Genomic DNA, 16,924 nt, shown 5'->3' on the forward strand with positions numbered 1-16,924 from the left:
TGCTTTCAAATTAGCCTTGAGAGGCTTCCTGTTCTATTTTGGCATACTGTCCTCTGCTGCTGAGACCTGCCACCCCATCCATGTCGTGGACTTCCAGATGTTCATCAGGGACAACACAGATAAGAACACATTTGCTGAAATGACTGGAAGAGTCAATTGATTAGTAATTACATTCATTATCACAGATTTGTACTTGATTCAGTATTGCTGTTGTTCAGTCGCTAGGTTGTGTCCGACTCTTTGTGACCCCATGGACTGCAGAACGCCAGGCTTTCCTGTCCTTCACTAACTCCCGGAGTTTGCTCAAACTCATGTCCCTTCAATTAGTGATGCCACCAAGCCATCTCATTCTCTGTTGCCCACTTCTCCTGCCCTCAACCTTTCCCAGCATCAGGGTGTTTTCCAATGAGTTGGCTTCGCATCAGGTGGCTAAAGTATTGGAGTTTCAGCAACAGTCCTTCCTATGAATATTCAGGATTGATTTACTTTAGTATTGACTGGTTTGATCTCCTTGATTCAATGCTTTCTAGTATATTCAGAGTTATGCATCCATCACCACAATCCTATTTTAGAACATCTCCTGCAAAGGTCCCCTGTGCTGATAAGTTTTCATCAGTCAATCTCAACCTCACCCCCAGTTGCAGACAACCACTAACTTTTTATATCAGCTTTCTATGGACATTGAATATGCATAGAATTACATAATTTCATGGTCATTTTCATCTGTTTTTTTCCAAAAAATTTTTTGACTTTTTATTGCTAACTTGTATTCCATTTTATGAATATACCACTTTCTGTTTATTCATTCAATCATCAGCTGGCAGACATTTGGATTGATTTATGCCCATTATGAATAGTGCTTCCCAGGTGGTGCCAGTATAAAAGAAAAACCTGCCTGCCAATGCAGAAGATGTAAGAGATGCAGCTTTGATCCCTAGGTTTGGAAGATCCCCTGGAGGAGGGAACGGCTACGCGTCCAGTATTCTTGCCTGGAGAATGAATGAACAGAGGAACCTGGCAGGCTACAGTTCATAGGGTCAGAAAGAGTTGGACATGACCGAAGCGACTGAGCATGCACACACGCATGGCAAATTTATGTTAAATTGAAGCCGCCAAAGTGTTTTCCAAAATAGTTGTACCATTTTGCCTTTCCACCAGCTATGCATGGGGTGTCCAATTTTTCCATATCTTGATGACGTTTGGTATTATCTATCTTTTTGATTACAGTCATTCTAGTGAGCCTGTAATGGTATCTCGTGGTAGTTGTAATTTGCACTCCTCTGATGACAGATCAAGTACATTTTCATGAGTTTAGATATTTGAATGTCTCTCTTGGTGAAACGTCCAGTCTTTCACCATTCTAAAATCATACTTTTTCATTTCTTATTTTGGAGTTGTGCTCTTTACATTCTTTATGGATACATATCTTTTCTTATATATGACTGGCAAATATTTTCTCACAATCTGTGGCTTATTTCATGTCTTTCAAGCTGTCCTCTGAAGAACAAATTAAACAAAAAAATTAATGAAGCCTATATTTACCTATTTTTTTCTTTTATGGCTTATATGGCTTATGGCTTTTGGTATTATATCTATGTTTGCCTAACCAAAGATTTGAAATATTTCCTTCTCTGCTTTCTCTTAGAAGTTTTGTAGTTTTATCTTTGTATTTAGGCCTATGGTCCATTTTTCCTAACCTGACTAAAAGTCCCACTTTTCCTGAGCTGGCGTCTCCTATAGACAACAAAAAGGGAGCAGTCGTGTGCGGCTTCTTCCTCCCCTGGGGGCAACCGCTGAGTGGGAATCTGCTCCAAAGCTTTCCACGCTGCTCACCTAGTCACTGCCTTTCTAAACAGAGGACAACTGACAGCACTTCAGAACCTCTCACTGTCTCTAAAACAGCAATGTGCATCCTGCTTTAGACTTGAGATATTGTTTCTCAACGTTTCACTTGTTTTATACAATTTTTTTGTTTCTAATAGGTATTTTTTTGTGGTGTGTATTACTGGATTGTGGTCACTCTATAGCTTTAATTTAGGCTGTTTTTGGTTCATGTTGATGTGTTTCAAGGATTGAAGTTAAATAATATGTGCTGCTCCATCATTTTTTTCCAGGAACTTCCAATCATTTTTTAAAAGTAGCAATAAAAATCTAGATATTGCAATTTTGACTTTGAAAGGTTACAATCTTAATTTACTTATAAAAAGAACAGGCCTTGTATTTTTGTAGTCATATGGGGCCAAGGCTTAAATCAGTATGAACCAATGAAATTTCTGATACTATATATTGAGGAAAGGCATTAAGGAATTAAACACCCCCATAACATACACACACACTCACACACACAGACTACCACCCTAGGTCTGCAGAATTTAAAATTAAGAGACCATTCTGTTGAATATATTACATATACAAATAGACTTGATTATCAGGAGTGTAGGTTTATTTAATTAAAAAACAAAACAGAACAGATTCATCCCCCAGAGTACTGTATCTTTTAAAGCAGCAGCAATCACAAGGCACATATGTACAAAATACCTCAAGCAAAATAGAAACCAAACATTAAAAAATATATGTTATCTAAAAAGATGTTGAGGACCATTTGTTAATATGAACATATACTATAAAAATGATATTTTCAATATAATTTTATTCTTTTCCCTTTAACAAGAGATGGAATAATAATGTAATATCTATGTACTATCTTGTGGCACATATCACAAACATTTATATCACCCACTTGGTCTGCTAAAGAAAAAAAACAGCTAAAGCACAGATTAAAAATTGTATTTTCAGTGCTTTCACATCTTTTTCAGATATCTGGAATTCATTAAGCTGAAAAGAAATAAAGGTCTCATTTTCTTTAGCTTAGAAAAGCCCCATGGTTATATGTCCCTAGGCAAACCCACTATACAGAAAAGAATACATTCAAGATATTCTAAAATATCAAGGACATGATTTCCATTTTGGGATGATCACAGTAACCCTCTTCAGAAAACAGATTAGAAATCAACAAAGAATAAATGTAAAGGTCAATTATACTAAAATAAAATAGTATTTGATGTAAATTATTGCTCACTTAGGAAGTATAATGACTATTCTCTGGTTAGGGATGCTAAGATTCAGTGTTAGAAATGGTGCAACATCATAGTGTATATAAAAATTCTTGGATTCAAATATATTATAATGAAAAGTTTATAATAATTACACAAAAGTGTTCCTTTATATATCAGCCACCACTGAGCTTCACATGACAAAGACTGAAAAACATGTGGTTGGATTAGATCTTCAGTACATTTTGTATCATATATGCTGAAGTGCCTCTAAGTTTTACCGGTGTAGACAATTTTGTCTAATTATTTAGACAAATAGTACTAAATAGCACAATTTAAGGATCAGTTAGACGCTGTCATTAGTTTTTCCTTTAAAAAAAAATTAGATTTTGGGTTTTCGGATGTTTTCCTTTAAAAAGTCACCAGGATCCATCTCATGGTCACACAACACGTTGACATCCACACCGTCTAGAGACACCTTATCGGGTAACTGCAAGGCACCCTCTGCTCGCTCGGCCATGATTCTGAGGCCTGAGTGTGGTGCGTGGAGTGGCCACCAGGTCCCAGACTAAAGCAGCACGGTCTGGGCCACCTCACTGATCGTGGACGCAGCTTTCTCCAGGTCCTCTTCTGTTTGTTCCACTGTGACCACAACCCTAATGCTGAGAAACCACAGGGACACACAAGACAGTCCAATGAGAGTCTACACAAAGGGTCGGCGGCCATCTGTTTTTGTGTGTAAAGCTCTTCTACTGGAACATGGCCTACAGTCCACAGCCGCTTTCTCACTGCCCCGCCAGGGCTGAGCAGTCGTGGCAGGGACCTTGTGTCCTGCGAACTGCAAGTACTGACTGCCACTTAACAGGAGTGACTGTTCCTCCCCGGACTACCAGTGATCTGGTCAAGGTAACCCTGCAGTGGGGCTCTGCCAGAGCTTTAAGCCTACCACTGCAAGCAGGACCAGGTTCAAAGCAGGAAGTCAACATTTCTCAAATTAATGAGTCTGTGGTGTTCACAATTTTAATTCAGTAAGTCATACAGAGTTCTACAATATTTTGATGCAAGGCAAAGGTTTTCAAGTTTTCAAGAAACTAAAGATAAGAAACATCAGCCTGACAGCTCAACACTACCTCTGTGCCTCTTATTCTGCTCTGCAAATATCTGCATCAGCCACTGGACACATATGGGCTGAGGTGGGCTGGGCTTGGAGTCCCGAGGGCACAAAATTAGGGTGGCCCCTGTCCTCATGAAACACAGGCTCATAACTCGGGATGGTATGATTAGAAGAGAGAGAGCAGGATCTTCAGGGTGCGTTCCAGCTGCTGCCAGAACAGCCTTCCAGAACCCAGCCTGGTGCTCCATGTCTGCATGGTGCTCTGACTCCATGTGCTCCCTCTTTCCCAGGCTCCCTCTCAATGGTTCCTCTCAAACCTGTGCTCTGGGCTCCCCTGATGCACCTGTAGATCTCCATAACCCTGCATTCCCTGCTGGAAGGCCTCATGCCCACCCCAGCTTGTCTGATACACTCAATTTTCCTGGTTTAACTTATGCATCACCTGCTCTCGGAAGCCTGAGTCCCTCCCAGGCTAGAATTAACCATATCCTCCTCCTCTGTGACCTGTGTCATGACCTTGAACACTCGATGTTCTGGGTATCTACCTCCTTGGACTACCCTGTAAAGGCTTAAGGGCAGAATAAGGATGTTTTGTTCAATGAACACTGATTTTATTTATTTTTAAAAATTAATTTAATTGGAGGCTAATTACTTCACAGTATTATAGTGGTTTTGCCATACACTGACATGAATCAGCCATGGGTGTACGTATGTTCCCCATCCTGAACCCCCTTCCCACCTTCCTCCCCATTCAATGAACACTGATTTTAAATCATGAGTCAAGGTACTTTCCCTGGAGGGCTGCTCAACCCTCTCTCGATTTTCCCCACTGATGCTTTGTTTTTCCTTAGGAGTTTAATAAATGTTTGTCAGATTAAGTATCACACACAGTGCTTGGGCCAGAGGTGAGATGACACCACCAACCAGACCGTGCCCTTCCCTGCAGGACTGTCCGCGTGGCAGAAACGGCTGCCACAGCACAGTGGCAGGTCGTCACCGGTGGGAACCTGGGCTGTCCCAGTTCAGTCTCGAGATCACAGATGTTTCATTTACTAGAGTCCTGAGGGATTTTCAGTTAAAAATGGGAAAACATCTAGTTTAAGAACAACAGGTGATATACTATTTTTTTAATGATACATATTCTTCCTTATCCTATGATGATCTTTCAAAAAATTTCAAAACATAATATATTTCAAAAGAGCTTAAAGTGGTAAACAAAATGATGCCTCAGGTCATATTTTAAAGTCTACTAACCTCGGAGCGGGGAGGTACTTTTCTTCTTTCTCCAAGTAGCGTGCCTGAGTCAATGCGATGCCTCTGTCCATGCACTGTACGGAAAAGGAGTATACCTGTGACCCCAACTGAAGATGCGTGTGGGTGCTAAGCTGCTTCAGTCGTGTCTGACTCTGTGCGACCCTACAGACTGTAGCCCGCCAGGCTCCTCTGTCCATGGGATTCTCCAGGCAAGAATCCTGAAGTGGGTTGCTGTGCCCTCCTCCAGGGGACCTTCTCTACCTAGGGATCCAAACCACGTCTCTTGCCTCCTGCTGGCAAGCGGGTTCTTTACCACTAACGCCACCTGGAAAGCCCAGACCACAGACACTGGTCATTAAAACAGGAAGGTACACTGAAATGTCACCCTCAATAGAAGTTTTAATTCATTTATTCCAATTATAACTACCAAGACAAAATAACTACAAAATCATCCTGAGCAACACTGTTCTACAGAGCCTCCTGCAATGAGGGAGGTGTTTACTCTGCACCGTTCATGGGCAGTCAGGGACCCATGTGGCTTTCGGTCACTGAGACATGGCTAGCGCAACTGTGACACTGAGCTCTGAGTCCGACTTAATTCAAATAGCCATAGGTAACTAGGGATTACCGTTTTAGGGAAAGCAGAGTTAGGACAAGGGCAAACAGGACCAGCAAAGCCCTACAGGCTAACCAAGAGCTGGATTTAATAATGCCAGCAGAATCACTTCAGAAATTGCTCACAGGGAAATGGCAACCCACTCCAGTATTTTTGCCTGGAGAATACCATGGACAGAAGAGCCTGGCAGGCCACAGTCCGTGGGGTCGCAGAGAGTCGGACACACCTGAGCAACCAACACTTCAAATGCCAGCGACACCTCTGATTCCCATGTGCACACTAGGGCACGGTGCTACCAGGCACAGAGAAGTCTGGTATCACACGTTTTTTGAACAGTTTTCCGATACATTAGCCATCTGTCAACAATTTTAAAAAATTAATGATATCAAAATAAAAAAAGCATAAAGTCAGACAAGGGTAATGATTTATAACAGTTTCTCTTTGCGGTGATGAAATGTTTTCGAATCAGAGCCTGCACAACCCTGTGAAGATACTAAAAACCACTCAACAGGATACTTTAAAGGGTGAATTTTACAGGTGAATTGTATTTAAACAACAACAACAAGACCCAATCAGAACAAGAGGTGCTATAAAAGAGAGAACAAACACAGCCAGCCTGTGGCAGCCATCGGCCTGAAGAGGAGCCACTCTGTCAGCTGTGAAGGCAGGTTTTCCTCTGCTAGGAAAAGATAGAAAACAACGGCAGGCAGTGACGTTTGCTAATTCTACATTCTGGAAGTGTACTTGGAAAAGTTAACTCCTTCTGCAAACATCTGGACTGGCTCTGCTTCCTGGCTAGTTAAGAAACATTATAAACCATAGCTCAGTTTGTAAAAACAGTTGTTTTGTCAAGCAACTCAACAAAAACTTGGCAGAACCTCCTCTCAGTTCTACAAAGCTTAAAAAAGAGCTACTGTGTCATAATTTTCTTTTCTCTATCAAATACGGAAAAGAAAAGACAAAGAGGAACAAAGGCTTTTAAGGTGGAAGCTGTGATGATGCAAAAACACTGTAAGAACTGCCTCTTCCTTCTTACAGATGCAGCTTTCACAGAGTATTCTCTTCCCTGCTCCAGAGCCTGTTCTCTCCTCATGCGACTCTCTAGATGATTTCCCAGAGACAGCCAGTATCGATCAGGCCCACAGATACTACTTTGAGATCTGTGAACTGTCCACAGACTCACTTTTTCTTTTAGTTACGAAGATAAGCTATGTTAAGTACAGTATGGAGTCAACTGATTCACATGCCCTCTTCTGAGTCTCCCTCTGGAACAAAGCAGCAGTAAGACTAGCTGTTGCCATGAATGAGAAGAGGACAGAGGTGAGTCTGATCAGAATGGACACTCTGGCACCTAGACAAGGCCCACATCCCATGACACAAATAATGTGTGGAGAAACATTACTATTACCCTGACGCCTGGCAGCACAGATTCAGGGCAGGAGCCTCAGAAAGGAACTGTCAGGACAAGCAGGACAAGGAAGCAGAGTGAGTCTGTTTTCATTCGCAAGTATGTATGTATTCACCTAATAACTGGATACTTACTTGAGTTACTATTTCCTGAAGCAGTTTAACATCTCTTTCTCGACACCCAGTGGTCTCTTCCAGTTGGAGGTGCAATGCTGGAGAAATAGACTCCCCCACTACTTTTAGTCCAGGAATGCTGAAAGGGAAACATACAGACGCATAATTCCCCTTCCAAGCTCAGGCTGTGCTTGTGCTTAGTTGCTCAGTCAAGTTCAACTCTGTGTGTCCCCATGAACTGTAGTCTGCCAGGTTCCTCTGTCCATGGGGATTCTCCAGGCAAGAATACTGGAGTGGGTTTCCGTGTCCTCCTCAAGCTCAGGTTCCTCACGTATTAATAATCATATGAAGTCTGCATTAATGAATTGACAGAAACTTGGAACTTTCATGGGAAACACCATGTGATGGGATTCTAGATCTGACAAAGCAAGGTAAAAATACATGCTCTGGGCAGTGCTTCCCGGTCTAGGACACCCTGCAGCACGGCTGGGAAGACGGTTCACTGGCTGGAGGGTCCCCCTGGGTTCACATTTCACAGAGAACACAGACATCGTCTCCAGCCTCCCACCAGGTGGTCTGCACGCCTCACCCCGCTTGGCTGGGACCGCCCTGCCTCAGTGGGGCCCTCACAGGTCCCACGCGGGTCATGGGCCCCGGGCTTACAGCTTCCTCTCCTCATCTCTTCTCTCCTGTCCTCCTGCTGGTGCCAGGCACGCCTGGTCCCGGCCCACTGCCACTCCCCTGAGGGCCTCCCTCATCACCCACTCCAGGAAAGCACCTTCAGTTTCTATTATTTTGTTTTCTTCATGGACAACTTATTATAGTTGATAATGTTGCTTCCTTATTTTCTATCTTTAGTTTGTGTCTTGTTTTTCACAAATTACAGGAATGGCTTCTGACACTGAAATTTTATACTCTGACCACCAGCAACGTTCAGGTTGTAAAGCTGCCTGCTTGTGTGCATGTGTTACTTGAATTACAATTACCTTCTTCTTTCTTAGGATTAACAGTACAGAAACCTGCTCTTTCTCAAGGAGAAAGAGAGATTTCTTTAGAGGTGAAAGTCTATATTTTCACATGATTATTATAGATGTTATGAGAACTGCAGGCCATAGTACTTAGTCAGGAATGGTATGATTTTTGACCTATCTCGGGGGACAGAAACCGTAATACATGTCTATTCGAAACTGGGCCAAACATTTTAGATTGCTTTCATTTAGTGTGCTTTACTTGGAAAGATTTGCTTTTCCCTTAGAGTAAAATGAATACAAAAAGTACTTGGTAGCATACTCAATTCCTCAAATATTTTTAGGACTCACCACGCTTTTCCTGAATGACTACTTGTGCCAAATAGCACGTGAGGTGGGAAGGCTAAGATCACCTGCTTTTCAAGCCAGGCTTGAACATCATTAATTTATGCCTACTTTCTTTACATGTAATACACCATGCTGCTGCTGCTGCTAAGTCGCTTCAGTTGTGTTCGACTCTATGCAACCCCAGAGACGGCAGCCCACCAGGCTCCCCCGTCCCTGGGATTCTCCAGGCAAGAACACTAGAGTGGGTTGCCATCTCCTTCTCCAATGCATGAAAGTGAAAAGTGAAAGCGAAGTCGCTCAGTCGTGTCCGACTCTGAGAGACCCCATGGACTGCAGCCCACCAGGCTCCTCCCTCCATGGGATTTTCCAGGCAAGAGTACTGGAGTGGGGTGCCATCGCCTTCTCCGAATACATCATGCTAGGATCTCTCAATAAACCAGGCTACAGATTTGAATGGAACCTTAGACTCTAGGACTTCTAGAATACTGGGAAACCTTATAGATCAGTTGTTTACTAATGTAGAAACTAAGTAATATGCTTTCAAAACCCATTTCCTAGGTGAATTTTGAATGTGTTAAACTGTATACAAAGAAGTATCAATTATTTTAGGTCATATACTCTCAGAGAGAACTGAATATATTACTTTCCAAATAGCATTTCCTATGAATAAAATGGCCTGGATTTTCCTTGTTAATAACAAGGCACCTAAAAGCCCAATCAAGCTTCCTATTTGATCAAATGGGCTCATTTCACATGTTGGGTGGAGCAAGCTGGTGGGAGAGGAATGAAACAAAATGGCCTCTTTCTGGCTGCCTGGATACTGATGCGTTAAAGTTTAACTAAAACCAATGGACACAGTTATAACTCGAGTTCAGAAACTTAGAAGCTGTGTTTCAGAGCCTGAACGGAGAAGGCAATGGCACCCCACTCCAGTACTTTGCCTGGAAAATCCCATGGATGGAGGAGCCTGGTGGGCTGCAGTCCATGGGGTCACTAAGAGTTGGACACGACTGAGCAACTTCACTTTCACTTTTCACTTTCATGCATTGGAGAAGGAAATGGCAACCCACTCCAGTGTTCTTGCCTGGAGAATCCCAGGGACGGGGGAGCCTGGTGGCTGCCGTCTATGGGGTCACACAGAGTCGGACACAACTGAAGTAACTTAGCAGCAGCAGCAGCATACTTAAAAAATCTTTTTGAAGACCTTATTATCTACCATTTTTTTTTTACCAAATGGAAATCCTAAGCATTGATTTAAGTCCCATGGACAGGACAGTCAACAATTCAGACATGGTCTCTATCATGTGCTTACTGTGGGGAGAGCACTGGGCATGAATAATTATCTGTCGGAATTTAAGGACTTCAAGATTCCAGCAAGGACTCAAACTAGCATAGGCCATTGACTTCCTCTCCCAAATGCAGCCTCAGAGATGACAGCAGCAAATCTCTGATCAGAAGAGATTTAGAAAATTACTTAGAACTGAATGTTGGAAATACTGCCTTTGAAAATGTTTATATTTAAGACATTTACTGGAAAATAATAAAACCAATAAGCTAAATGTAAAAAGCTAAAAAAAAAAAAAAAGAATAAAATCAAAATTCAATGAAACAGGAAGGTAGGAAAATAAGGGGAAAAAAAGATCAATCAAAGAAAACAAAATCAAACTTAAAAAAAATGTGCTGGGCAAAAATCCTGGAAAAAGGAAAAATTACAGAAACAGAAAATAAAAAGAGGAAATAATACAGACACAGGAAAGATAATCATAGACTACATGCCCAACCCAAAGGCCCCAACTCCAGAGAGTCTGACAGAGGAGTCTTGCTCAACTCTGAAGAAATAAATCATCAAGCCTGGTCTTACACAGTAGCTCCATAATACAAGACAGTGGAAAAATTATTTCACTGATTCTTAGGTTACGTAAGGCTGTTGGAACCAAAGATTGTAGCCCCATTTAAATCACAGATATGGATATAAAAATTCAAAATTTTAACAGTGAAGAAAAACATACTATAATCAAGTAGGGGTTTACTCAGGAATACAAGGATGTTTTAACATCAAAAAATACAGTCATGCCTTTGAGTGACAGGCACATGGCTGGGTAAGGTGCAGGAGCAGAGGTGGGTTTCAGTAGTTTCAAGTGTACATGAGAGGTGAGGATGCAGAGAAGGCTAAACAGTGGGGAAAAGACTGACTACACAGAGAAGCAGAGCAACGGGCTAGTTGCTACAAGAGAGTGTGGGGTCATGGGAAAGAAAAATTTAAGACAGGGCAGAGCTAATCAAATGACTCAGGAAATGGGAGAGACTGCAGAGAAAGGAGAGGAGACAATCAAAGGCACTCGGTTTTAAGAAAGAAGAGCTATGATGGATGGAGGAACACTTCTCTGGCTGTAACAGGAGGGAAGGCTGGCTTGGATACCTGCAGGTGTACAAGTTTGTGAGGGAAAATGAAGCAGTTCCCAAGTGAAAGCATGAGACAGGGCTGTCAGCTAAAAGTGGGTGGAGTGAGACAAGGGTGAGGGATTTTAGAGAGGAGAAGTGTGAAAGAGCTGGGAACAATGGAGGATTGGACTTAAACATATTAACACTGCTAGACAGAATAAAGGGCATCTGAGGCATGTGTTCATGAGCTGACAGTGACTCCGTGGTGCTGGGCTGAGCAGGTTTATTAATATTTCATAAACCAATGTAACTGGAAACAATAACAACAATATCTCTCTACCATAAATCATGCAAGAACTTTTGCTATGATCATAAAGTCAGATCCAGACTTTAATTATTTCTGCCCCTATAGTATCTGGAACATCTGTGACCTGCTTATTTATCAACTGTCTTTTTCTTTTAGAAAAGTTTCTAGATTCCATATCTGGGAATAGGGATAGGACTTCCATGACTGAGAAGGCAGGTTTCAGCTTGGAAAGGCAAAAAGAAACACCACAGGCAAGGTGAGATAATTTTCTATAAGAGCCTGAGGATGTCACCAGCCTTAATTCCCCTCTCCCCCTCAATTCTCAAGAAATTTTAAAGAACTACTCTTGTATAGTTAATATAAACAAAAATAAACAGAATACACATAAGGTTCACTTCACTTTCACTAGTTTAAGTAATTTAAAATAAAAGAATAATTTTCTAAAAAGTAACATGGACAGTATGAACCCACCATCATCTAATACATCCTTGTATCCCTACAGATGTGCAGAGATTCTCCAATGTTTATCAGTTATTTCTGGTGGTCAAATGTTCTGTTATTTGTTAGTTTTCATCTTTATCTTTTGTCCTGCTTTAATTATTTTACTAATGAACTTATTATCATTTTTAGAAAAACAAAGCTATGATTCTTTAAAACAATGGCAAAATGGATGTTTTGGATTCACACAAAAAGAAATTTGAATGAACTGTGTTTTTGGTTTCTTGGCTGCAATTTAGTCAAATTGACCCAGCCAATTAAATGCACTCAAAACCAAAGAGGTGACATTCAAAATTTTTCATGAGTTGTTTGAATGTGGTGAAGATAAACTTCAAGATGGTTGAAAAGGTAACTCACCCTTGTAAAGCTTTATGAATTCGTTTGCATTTTTCCTTCAACACTGCAAAAATACCTGAATGAAACAAATACATTTGATAGTACATTTGGAAAATTTGGTATTACTAATCTAAAAATGTTTTTAAAGACCCAGTTCATCAATTTATTTTAATTAATTAATTTTCCTTTTGGCCATGCCATGTGGCATGCACGATCTTAATTCCCCAACCAGGGATGGAAACCATGCCCCTGCAGTGGCAGCGCAGAGTCTTAACCACTGGACCACCAAGGAAGTCCCCAGTTCATCACTTTCAAATGCTGCAAATCCTTCTGCCTACTAGTAACACACAGACAGCTGGTAACTCCTCTGAAGACGCCCAACTTTCATCTCTGGCACATACTAGCCGGCACCTTCTCACCCTACTTTCAGCAAAATCCGGAAGGTTTTCAACAACAAAACAAAGGCTCTTTTTCTTACCAAGATTCTATAAATTATCTAGCTAAGAATAAAAGGGTACAAATCTGATTTCTGGACCCTAAAGAATTTGGGAAAACACAGACACTGTGTTAATGTTTATGATCTCTTTCTTGATACTTTTGCTTTCTTTTAAGGAAATTTCACAAGCTGAAATATCGGAGGAGATGAGAGTGGCGGGCTACTGATAAGCAAGCATATGACTATGCACAGAGAAATGTTCACTTTTACTGATTCTCTGAATTAAAAAAATCAACGCTGAAACTTTAGAAATTTAGAAAATTTAAACTTTACAAAACCCAGACCTGCTCTTGCATTTGTGTTTTAGCCCTTGGTGAGGAGGTGTTATCACAGCCTGGAATCACATTTTAAATTGAGTCACCTGCCCATTAAGCAAGCTTTAATGGCTGGTAAACCAGTTTGACTTTGGCACCAACTCATGGTTCAAAGGCTGGAGGGGACAACCAGACAACAGCTATAAAATTATATGTACCAAAAATTAGCATACTTCAGCAAATTTCTCAAAAAAATAAATAAATAAACTAAATCACCATGACTGGCCCAGAGGTAACCCTCCTGTTTCCGGCATCTTTGCCCACCAAAGGAGCCAGCTCTGCTGTGGCTCTGGCTTCATCTCCAGAAACGAGAGAAGCTCTATACCAAAACCCTGGGGGCAGGGACAACTTCTTCACCATCATCCTTCCCATAGGTTGCCAGATAATCTAATTCTGAGCCAGAGCTTTGTCTAGGAAATAATTCCCTCCAGCCAATTTCTCAAAAAAGCAAACCAGGAGCATGGCTAACATAACCTGTGACATCTTTGATTTCCTGGGATTAAAGGTTATACCTGGATTCTCTTCCATGATGTTGAGAGCCTCAATCGCAGCAGCAGCTAACAGGGGAGGTAACGAAGCTGAAAAGCAGTATCCCTGGCCAGAAAGTCGCTGAAAAGAAACAAACAAGTCACAAAGCATACATTTGGTGGGGGGTGGCAGGGACAGAGAGGCTAAAAAAATCTAAAGGCACTAAATCTCCGTACCACCTACCAAAAAGTGTGTACAACTGCTAAGGTGGTAAAACCCAGGCATGTACAGAAGTTATCATGTAACAAAAACAAAACCTTTTTTTAAAAAGGGAAACAATTTCTAAATGTAAATATTTTGAGTGATTCTTTAAGAAATCTATTTCTAAATAAAAACTGTATGATAAACTAAGAATGAAATTTTGCGAAAACAGTTACATGTTTGGGTGACTCAAATGGAGCAGTAAATTTCAGTTTTTGCTCTTTGTTTTTAAAAAGAACCCACCTGATGGTCAATTACGAAAGACCTGCCACAGCAGAAACCCCCAATAGATGCCAGTGAGTTCTCCATGTTGGCACTGATAAGATCAATATCATCAATCTGCCAGAAAAGAGGAACAGTGGGAGTTACTTCTCAATTTAAAGAAAAGGAAAAAAAAAAAGGCCAATGTCAAGCTTAGAGACAAAACTTCAGCAGTGATGATGTCAACATCTGGATTCAAACCACCTCTGTGAAAATAAAGGATAAGTCATACAAAATCAATTGTTAAAAGGACTGTTGCTTCACAACCCACCTCTGAATGTCTCATTTTATATATACTTTTTTGCATTTTGTCATGCATTGACAATTTATTCACAGAGAATAAAAGATGAAATCTAAAGCTGTTTGATACTAAACATACTCAGAAGCACAAGATCAGATCATTCCTTGCTAAAACAGTGGTCTCAGCTGGCCTTCTCCATAGAAGGTACTTGAGAGAAACAAAAAGGAATCTTTTGAGCATTTTTGGAATGTGTACTACATTCATCTTTTCCACCTTTCCAAAAAGGAAATCAATTTATTCAAACATGAAGGCAATAGGTTCTTTGAACAAATGAGCCAATTTGGGCAGTGGATAAACCTAATGTGCCCAGTGGGCTCCTGAACACCCACCACCTTTTCAACGGCTCAGCACTCCTTGGGTCCTCACGTTCTGCTCCAGCCCCCGGCACCAAGTTCCATCCTGTGCACAACAGCCATTCAGTAACTACTCACTGGTGGCCATAATAACTGGTCAGATCACATATGGTGTTATTCTAAGTGTTCCACAGATCCAACAAGGAAACCTGTGCTCTCTTATTCTTCTTCATCCTTTCCTTATGAAAAATTCCAAACATATATCAAAGTATTACAGAATTACCACCAGATTCAATAATTATCAACTTATGGACAATCCTGTTCTATGAACAGCCCCCTACTGCCCTCTTCATTTCTTTGGAGCAAATTTCGGACTTAACTTGTTTTCATCCATAAATATTTCAGCGAGCATTTCTAAAAGATAGGTACCCTTTCAAAAACATTATCAAAATTTCTTATATGTCAAACTTTGAGGGTTCAAGTATCTCTGTTTCACAAACCTTGTTTTCCATGATATTTGTATGAATCCGGATCCAAATAAAGTCCACACATTCTGTACTTAAGCTCTTATAAATAATATCTCTGAGACAACTGCTAAGAGCAGTCAGAAAACCAGAAGAGTGAAATTATATGGTGCTTTTATCTTCTTTAAAATCTTCATGTCTTAAAAGCTGCTCTAGTGTAAATTTTACTTGAATTACATTTCCATTTTTCTTAAATTCTTTAGGGCATTTAGTTGCCAAATGTCAGTCTGTCTCTGGGGAGCATGCTTCAGTCAAGTTTCTGTGATATTCATTCTGCTTTACATTTTTCTCTAGTTCTGTATGGGTAGAGGGATGCAAATACAATTGAAGGTGATTTTATGTTGCATAAGTTCAACTTTTTAACATGTTGTGAAAATTTTTATACACAAGATTTGGAGAAAAGCTTCTTTAACTTGACCACACAGTGGAGGGCAAGGACAGGCTATGGCAGTGGTGAATGAAGACAGACTACAGCAGCGGTGAGCGAGGACAGAGTACACAGTGGTGGGCGAGGGCAGGCTATGCAGCGGTGAGTGGTGACCAGTTGTGCAGATGGGGCCGCGCTGCTCCTCCTTCCTGAAGATCTAGGCACTCACACCACCAAGGGTGGGGCTAACTGAAGCTTATTTTCCTTCAGCAAAAGAAAAACATGACATACTCCAGTTGTCTGGGACCTTGTGGGGCTTTTCTGTGAATACCATATTGGTAAGGGTTTCTGATATTGTACATATTAAAATCATCCCCATATATACATACTACACAGAATATACAATTTTAAATATTAGAAAGAACATCTTTTCACTGCTATAATAAATATTTTCTAAGGACAACTTGAGGAATTCTTACTGATTTTAAGAAAAAAAAAGGTAAATTTAACTGTTTCTAGAGGAGATACTGAAAGCTGGGATCAAATGCTACCTTTTAAACAGAACACAAATCTATGATTAGCCACTCTGAGTTCATAGATTTCAAGGGAAAATGGGGCCTCTGGTGTGGCTGAGCCATCCTCCATGGACTCAGTGAAGTGCTGCCAGTGCACACTGATGAGGAGCACTGTCTTGTATCCATGAAACCTGCCCAGCAGGGTGGAACTGCATGGTTACTATATGAGGGAATGTTCCAAAAAAGGAGAGCTTACACTGATTCCAAAATGTTCCGTGACTCCTCGGCCATGCTCTCCCAGGACTCCAAATGAAAGGCTTTCCTCCAGAAAGATTCTTGCTTTATATTTATATTTTAACTTAACCTATGTGGTAAATAAACACAACTTTAAAATACTGATAATTAGCAGTGCACAGAACATATGGTTAAGAACAAAATTAAACCTAAAATAAAAAGGAGAGGAAAAAAACATACAGTTGATCCTCATTATTGGTGGATTCATATTTGTGAAACTGCCAATTTGCTAAAATTTGTGACCCCAAATTAATACTTAAGGCACACTTGCAGAGTGGTGAAAACTGGGAGTCACCTGGAACACACTTTCCAGGCGAGCTAACAGGCTACTGCTTCAGCTCATACTGTGAATAAGTGTCCTCTTCACGTCTTGTTTACTGCCACATTTTTCACATTTTGTTGGTGACTTTGTTATTTAAAATGGACCCCTAGC

At 40.8% G+C, this 16,924-nt stretch overlaps 1 protein-coding gene across 2 annotated transcripts in view; it reads right to left on the reverse strand.

The window, feature by feature from the left end:
- Window positions 1–2,421: 2,421 nt before the first annotated feature.
- The window catches only part of SPTLC1 (serine palmitoyltransferase long chain base subunit 1), a 73,361-nt gene continuing 58,858 nt past the window's right edge, over window positions 2,422–16,924 (reverse strand). The window contains exons 9-15 of one of the 2 annotated variants that reach the window (XM_005887193.3): window positions 16,454–16,561; window positions 14,180–14,275; window positions 13,720–13,816; window positions 12,419–12,473; window positions 7,580–7,697; window positions 5,422–5,495; window positions 2,422–3,715 (exon numbers count right to left, since the gene is read on the reverse strand). In XM_005887193.3, coding sequence (XP_005887255.2) covers window positions 3,622–3,715; window positions 5,422–5,495; window positions 7,580–7,697; window positions 12,419–12,473; window positions 13,720–13,816; window positions 14,180–14,275; window positions 16,454–16,561 — 642 coding nt within the window. In that variant the 3' untranslated portion in view covers window positions 2,422–3,621. Of the gene's footprint in view, window positions 3,716–5,421; window positions 5,496–5,528; window positions 5,747–7,579; window positions 7,698–12,418; window positions 12,474–13,719; window positions 13,817–14,179; window positions 14,276–16,453; window positions 16,562–16,924 lie in introns of those variants that run through there. The other variant, XM_070375239.1, reaches the window with a different exon arrangement.

The sequence above is a fragment of the Bos mutus genome, chromosome 8 (assembly GCF_027580195.1).
Source record: "Bos mutus isolate GX-2022 chromosome 8, NWIPB_WYAK_1.1, whole genome shotgun sequence".
In the NCBI taxonomy this organism is placed as follows: domain Eukaryota; kingdom Metazoa; phylum Chordata; class Mammalia; order Artiodactyla; family Bovidae; genus Bos; species Bos mutus.